The 6,411-nt window shown below is 60.5% G+C and overlaps 1 protein-coding gene across 1 annotated transcript; it reads left to right on the top strand.

Moving 5' to 3' along the window:
- Window positions 1-172: 172 nt before the first annotated feature.
- On the top strand, window positions 173-5,981 carry SLC29A1 (solute carrier family 29 (equilibrative nucleoside transporter), member 1). Its single transcript, XM_010156866.1, has 12 exons — window positions 173-257; window positions 758-839; window positions 1,086-1,258; window positions 1,482-1,621; window positions 1,806-1,940; window positions 2,111-2,208; window positions 2,545-2,635; window positions 2,759-2,850; window positions 2,990-3,098; window positions 3,355-3,440; window positions 5,102-5,301; window positions 5,870-5,981. Exons 1-12 carry the CDS (start codon window positions 229-231, stop codon window positions 5,979-5,981), a joined length of 1,347 nt encoding a protein of 448 aa, XP_010155168.1. The 5' UTR covers window positions 173-228.
- Window positions 5,982-6,411: the final 430 nt, after the last annotated feature.

Here is a 6,411-nt window from a genome sequence, read left to right as displayed (position 1 = left end):
TTTCCCTCCCGGGGGGAAGGCTGGGTGTCCTCCTCCAGCAGCGGCTCTTCCAGGCCGCTCACCGCGCTCCCGCCTTCGCCGGCTCCGGTCGGCACGGCCGAGAGGTTAAAACCAGCAGCGCCCCTGGCCTGGCCTTCATCCCTCGCTCCCCCATAAATCCTGTTTGCTTCCCAGACGGAGGGCAGCCGCGAGACTCGCTGGGACCTGCGCTGAGCCTTGCCGCACAAGATGACAGCTAGAGACGGGCCCCAAGATAGGTAATGCTGGGCTCGGGGTAGGTGTGGGGGCGCATCCGGGATACCGGGAGATGAGGGAGGACATGGACACGGCATCTGGGGGACCCCCTTTCCTATGCGCTCACCGGACTACTGAGCTGTCCCTTCCCTGAGATGCTCTCTCCATCAGCTTTTCCACAGCAAACAGGCTGTAAACAGTCCCTGGCGCTGGGACATGCCTGGGGAGGGTTCCTCCCTCCCAGTTCTGGTGACGCTGCTGTGCGTCTGGGTGCCACGTGCCAAGGGGCAGCCAGCCTCCCCCTGCCTGCGGACCCTTCTGGGGAGGGCTTCCTACAGCCCCTCGGCAGCACCACGACTCCTCCTGCAGCCCAGGCTAGCAGGGGCTGTGGGGCAGGGCAATAGATTTCATCCTCCCTCTTCCTCCTGGTGCCTCCAGCCGCAGGGTTGGGGACAGTCAGAAGCGGTGCCTGTCCTCTGCCCTGCCCGGAGTCCCGCTCCAAACCACTCTGCCCCTTCTGCAGGTACAAGGGTGTCTGGCTGATCTTCTTCATCCTCGGCCTGGGAACGCTGCTGCCATGGAATTTCTTCATGACTGCCAGGGAGGTGAGAGCTTCCCTCCTGCTGCTGCCCGTGACACTCATCGTCCCCTATCCCCTGTAGGGGTGACGCCACATGGCATTTCCCTGCAGGAGACAGAAGTGTGGGTGACCTGGGTGGGACAAGTGGCAGTGAGGCAGCAGGAGGGAGCCCTGGGCTGGGCATGCTGCTGGAGGGGGGATGAGGGTGGCCTGAGCACGTTGTGGGGAGGCCTGGCAGCACCTCAGCCTCACCAGGCTCCTTCCCTCGCAGTATTTCATCGGCCGCCTTGCGGACATGGAGAAGATGAACCACACCTCGAACAAGACCAGTGGGACTGCCTTGCCCCAATCCTACTTGCAGTCCATGTTTGACAACTTCATGACTCTCTGCGCCATGGTGCCCCTCCTCATCTTCACCTGCCTCAACTCCTTCATCCACCAGCGGTGAGCCTTGCCCCATCCTTGCCCCCATCGGGTCACCCAGCCCTGGCCCGTCCTCCTGCCCCAGCACTGAGCCAAGACACAGCCCGCTCAGTCAAGTCAAAGGCAAAACACCAGTCTCCTGTGCTGGGGCTCAGCTGGGGTTCCCATGGGAGAGCTTGGCCCCAGCCTCACAGGCTTTTGGATTTGGAGGGTGGGTTTTCCTCACTGACACCCTCTCTTGCAGGATTCCCCAGCAGATCCGCATCTTGGGCAGCCTTGTGGCCATCGGGCTGGTGTTTTTAGTCACCGCCATCATGGTGAAGGTCGACATGGAGCCTCTTCCCTTCTTCGTCTTTACCATGATCAGCATCGTCTTCATCAACTGTGCGTGAGACAGTAGGGGGAAGGAAAAGGGGCACAGCCCCATGGCTAGGACTGTTCTCTCTAGAGGAGCATGCACCTCACTGCGGGAGAGCCAAGGAGGAGGGGGACCTGCCTTGCCTCCCCGCCGAGGTGCGGTCCAACCTTGCCTTTATTCCTCATTTCTGCTCGTCCTTCCCTTTCACAGCCTTCGGCGCCATCCTCCAGAGCAGCCTCTTTGGTCTGGCAGGGCTCCTGCCTGCCAGCTACACAGCTCCCATCATGAGCGGGCAGGGCTTGGCGGGCACCTTTGCCGCTCTGGCAATGATCTTCAGTATTGCCAGTGAGTAATCCCTACGCTGTGGCTGGCAGGGCCTTCCCTGAGCACCCGCAGAATCTGCGGGGGCCACGCTGCAGGGTTGGGTGGGTGATGGCAGCAGGTCCTTGCTCCTCTCAGCCCTCGTCATCTTATTCCTTCCCCCTCTTGCATCTTCTCCCTTCCTGTGCTCCCAGTTGGTGCCCGGCAACCCGAGAGCTACATCGGTTACTTCACCACGGCCTGCATGGCGATCTTGCTGGCAATCATCTCCTACATCCTCCTGCCTCGCATGGTGAGACTCTGTCGGCCTGGTGGGGAAGGGTGTGGGGACATGGGACCATTGCGTACCCCCGCCTTGGCTCCTGCCAGCCTCCCACCTCCTGGGTCAGGGCAAGCTCTCCCCTCTCCCGAGGGAGCTCTCTGGGATACTTCCCACCTCAGATACCCTGGTGTCCTTGGGGTACTGTGGGAACAAGCCCCTGGGTGAACAGGAAAGTGTTAGTGTCGGACAGAAGTAGGAGGAGCACTTTGCCTGTGTTGCGTTTGCCCCTATCTGCTGTTGCCACACAGCCCTGGCAGCCTTCTTTCCTCATGCACGAGTGAGTTCTCCGTGGGTGTCTCTCTGCAGGATTTCTTCCGATACTATTCCATGAAGGACAAGACGGAGTACAGTGTGTACAATGCAGAGCTGGAGACCAAGAGAGACCTGATTAAGAAAGGTGAGGGGCTGGAGAGGAAGAGGAAGGAAAAAGAGGAAGAGCTGAGAGGAAGAATGAGACAGGACTAAATTAGATGCCAGCTTTCTGGGTTCTGCTATGCCCTACTTGTGTCTCTCCCTGCAGACGAGCCCAACGGGGTGGAGCAGAATAACTCAAAGATCATCCCTGTGCACATCTCTGATGAGAAGCCCTCGGTCGTCACTATCTTTAAGAAGGTCTGTGAGTTGTCGGCAGCCTCTGCCCTGCCCCTCGCATCAGGGGATGGGCACAGGTCTAGGAGAGTGTCGGGAGAGCAGCCCTGCACTGGTCTCTTGCCTTGTAATTGGTGCCAGCCTCTTTTTTAATTCCGTCTAGCTCTGGGTCATGGCTGTGTCCGTCTGCTTCGTCTTCACGGTCACCATTGGCGTCTTCCCTTCCATCACAGCTAAGGTGTCCACCATCCTTGGAGAGGGAAAAAGATGGGGTAAGCACGGCCAGAGATGGGGTGGGGAAGGAGAAAACTGGGAACAAGGTAAACGAGAGGAAAGAATGTGGCCTTGAAGTAGTAGGGGGTGCCTGAGGGGAAGAAAAGACCATTGTGCATGATGCTTTGTATCCAGATACGGGCCTGGCTTAGCGGGAAATGAGGAGGACACAGACCTGAGGGACAGTCTCCATGCAATCGGCAGGAGGGCCTGGGGCACCCTTGGCACATCACTGACCTTCTCCCCCTTCTGCAGGTGTCTACTTCATCCCTGTCTCCTGCTTCCTGCTCTTCAATGTCTTTGACTGGACAGGACGGAGCCTCACCGCCCTCTTCACGTGGGTAAGCATGGGGCAGGGCACAGATGCCCCGGCACTCCTCATCCCCAGCCGTGGACGTCACTGGGGCTGCTATCACGGCTCGGAGGAAGGAGGCACCGAGCTGCCTCCTGCCCTGACTTCAAGTCCCAGCAGAGATTCATGGGTCAGAGCCGGGAACCACAATGTTGTCCTGTCCTCCCACTCCTCTTTCAGGATGGCTCGGATGAAGCTGCCTCCTCCACTTCAGCCACTCTGTAAACAAACCTTCGCTCCAGCTATGCAAACAGCCAGGCAGGACGGCGACAAGGAAGGAGGGTGAAAGACAGGGCAGCCCAAAATAAAACCTCTGGCACAGGACACAGCTGCTTTAAAGAGCCTTGTCCTGGGAGCAGGGCAGAGCCGTGCCACACCGGTCACAGAGGTGGCCCCTGCTGCGTCCCCTTGCCCTCATCTCCCCTGCCTGGCTCAGAGCTGCTGGGGCTGAGTGATGGGGGCTGGCGAGGAAGGGGGCTGTCCTGTCTGTGTCTCTTCCTGCCCCTTTGCCCACCCCCCAAGTGCCGTTTCCCCCCGTATTGTTCAGGCTGTTTGTTTAGAGAAGTTCCTCTAATGTTCCTCAGCACCACGCACCACGGGGTCTGTCCGGGCCTGGCTTCCCCATGGCCTGGAGCTGCTTCTGCCCTGGCCACCACTGCTGGCTGCCCTCAGCCCTGGCCATGAGCCGCGTTGCCTGGTGTCCAGGCCGCAGCCTCCGTGGTGGGATGACCCAGCAGGACACGTTTCCAAAACAAGGCTGTGTGGAAAGTCTGACTGCGTGCGGTTTGGGCCTCGTTTCCCTGGTCGGGGCCCCGCTCGCTCCTTGTCTCTTCCTCGGGCAGGAGAGCCTGCTGCTTTTGCCAGTTTGCCCACAGACACGGCAACTGGCCTAACCTCAGCTTCCCCTGTGCTCGGGAGGTGTCCCATGGGTACACCAGCCCCAAGGCAGCTGTGGGTCTCTCCTGTCCCCAGACCAGTAAGCCCTATCATCTGACACCCTGGCACCCCACTGAGGGGACCCCAGGCATGTCTCGTACCAGGGGGCCCTCGGTCCCAGCAGCAGGGACAACACGGGACAGTGCTGCCTTCATCCCAGCCTCCTGCATCCAGGCACTCTGCGAGGATCCAAGGAGACTTTAATTGGGTCCATGCCTTTCCCAGCACTGTCCAAAACAGCCCCAGCCTAATCCCATTCCCAGATTGCTGGATCTCGCCCCACTTGGCTGGAGGATGGCGTAGGAGGCTGAAGAGCTTGTTAAAGCCCAGTTTGCAGGCCCTGAGGTGCCAGAGGGGATTCATCTCGGCCAGCCTCATCCTTGCTGCAGGAGGAGATTGCGTGAGCGTGCAGGAGGCTCTCCTGCCTGCCTGCCGGCTGTTTCCAGCGAGGGCTTAGCATGTTGCTTGCAAGCCCAGATCAGTATTGTGCATCTAGTGCTGCTGCTCTCCAAGTCGGCTGGGGTGGGACTTCAGGGCAGTAGTCAGACCTAGTGGGGCCTCCTTAACCACAGCGAGTGGCGGTGCCGAGATTTGCTGCAGCAAAGTCTCCCCGAAACTTTGCCCTCCCTGTGGCTCCTCCGCAGCCCCGGCCAGCGTGCCACGGGATGGGGACTCTCCGCCTCTCAGCTGCTCAGTGACCTGTTTTTCTCCCAGCCCGGGAAGGACAGCTGGCTCCTGCCAGTGCTGGTGGCCCTCCGCGTCATCTTCATCCCTCTTTTCATGCTGTGCAACGTGCAGCCCCGTGTCTACCTGCCCGTCGTGTTCTCGCATGACGCCTGGTACATCATCTTCATGATCTTCTTCCCCATCCCCAACGGCTCCCTGGCCAGCCTCTGCATGTGCTTCGGGCCCAAGTGAGTAAGAGCCGGGGACAGGGGAAGAAGAACCGGAGTCTGGCTCTGCCCAGCCCTGGCATCTGGAGAAGGGGATGCAGGTGCAGAAGGGAATCGCCACACCACCTCGGGGAAGACAACCCCCGTGTGCCGTCCCCCAGCCTTGTGCCTCCATAGCCTAGAGCTGCCTTTGGGCTCTCAGTTTCCCCCACCTGCCGTGCTGGGGAAGGGGCCAGAGGCAGCAGGGATTTGGGGGGGAGCAGAGCGGGGCACAGCACCCCAGGCAGGGTGAACAGCCTTGTCCGGCGCCGGAGCACGGACAGGACGAGGAGCCCAGCTGGGGCTCAGCCAGGCGGGCTGTGGTGCACGGGGCAGGAGCCGGGGAGGGGTGGCCCTGGCGCTGGGCGCTTTGGGGCAGCCTGCCTGGTGTGCTTTTCCTTCCCCTACGAGCCTTTTTTTTCAGGCTCGTGGAGCTGAGGTGGATTTGGTCTTGCCAGTCCTTTGCTGCAGAGGCTGTTCTGTGGTTCCCTCTGCTGAGCTCCTGGCAGGGCATCCCCAAGGATGGCTCTGATACCTGTTTCTCCCCTAGGAGAGTGCTTGCCCACGAAGCGGAGACAGCTGGAGCCGTCATGGCCTTTTTCCTCTCGCTGGGCTTGGCCCTTGGAGCTGCCATCTCCTTCCTGTTCCGAATTCTCATCTAGCAGAGGCACCCAGAAGGTGCAGGGACACTGAGAGACAGCTCCGCAACCTCTTCCGAGGCCCTGGACACCTCAGCGCAGTGGGGAGATGACGCCCCACGCCTTCCCCTGCCAAATTGCACTGCCACGGCAGACATCACACCCAGGGATGGTTCCACTCCCGCAGGGTTGGCCTGGCTCCTGCCACGCTCGGCTGTGTGATGCCTTTAGGCCCACGTGCCTTCTCCCTCCCCATGCTCTGTGTGTGTGTGTAAGACCCCCGGGATCTCACAGAGGTCCAGCTGCCTCCCATGCTGCAGAATTTCCCCAGCTCAAGGCCAAAAGCCATTCTCAGCCTCTCCCTCTCCGAGGGTGTTGGAGGCTGCCATCCAGTGTTATTCCCTCTCTTGCCCTTCTCCACAAGGCACCTACAGGCTTGCTCTCCTCTCCTTCC

This window comes from Eurypyga helias, unplaced genomic scaffold (genome assembly GCF_000690775.1).
Source record: "Eurypyga helias isolate BGI_N326 unplaced genomic scaffold, ASM69077v1 scaffold44148, whole genome shotgun sequence".
In the NCBI taxonomy this organism is placed as follows: Eukaryota; Metazoa; Chordata; class Aves; order Eurypygiformes; family Eurypygidae; genus Eurypyga; species Eurypyga helias.
Note: the sequence above shows the minus strand (reverse complement) of the source record. Positions and strands in the feature narration are given on the sequence as shown.

Coding starts and splice junctions, on each gene's coding strand:
- SLC29A1 (XM_010156866.1), top strand. CDS start 229: ATGACAGCTAGAGACGGGCCCCAAGATAG. Junction 1,941..2,110: donor AATGATCTTCAGTATTGCCA/GTGAGTAATCCC, acceptor CTGTGCTCCCAG/TTGGTGCCCGGCAACCCGAG. Junction 2,851..2,989: donor TCGTCACTATCTTTAAGAAG/GTCTGTGAGTTG, acceptor AATTCCGTCTAG/CTCTGGGTCATGGCTGTGTC.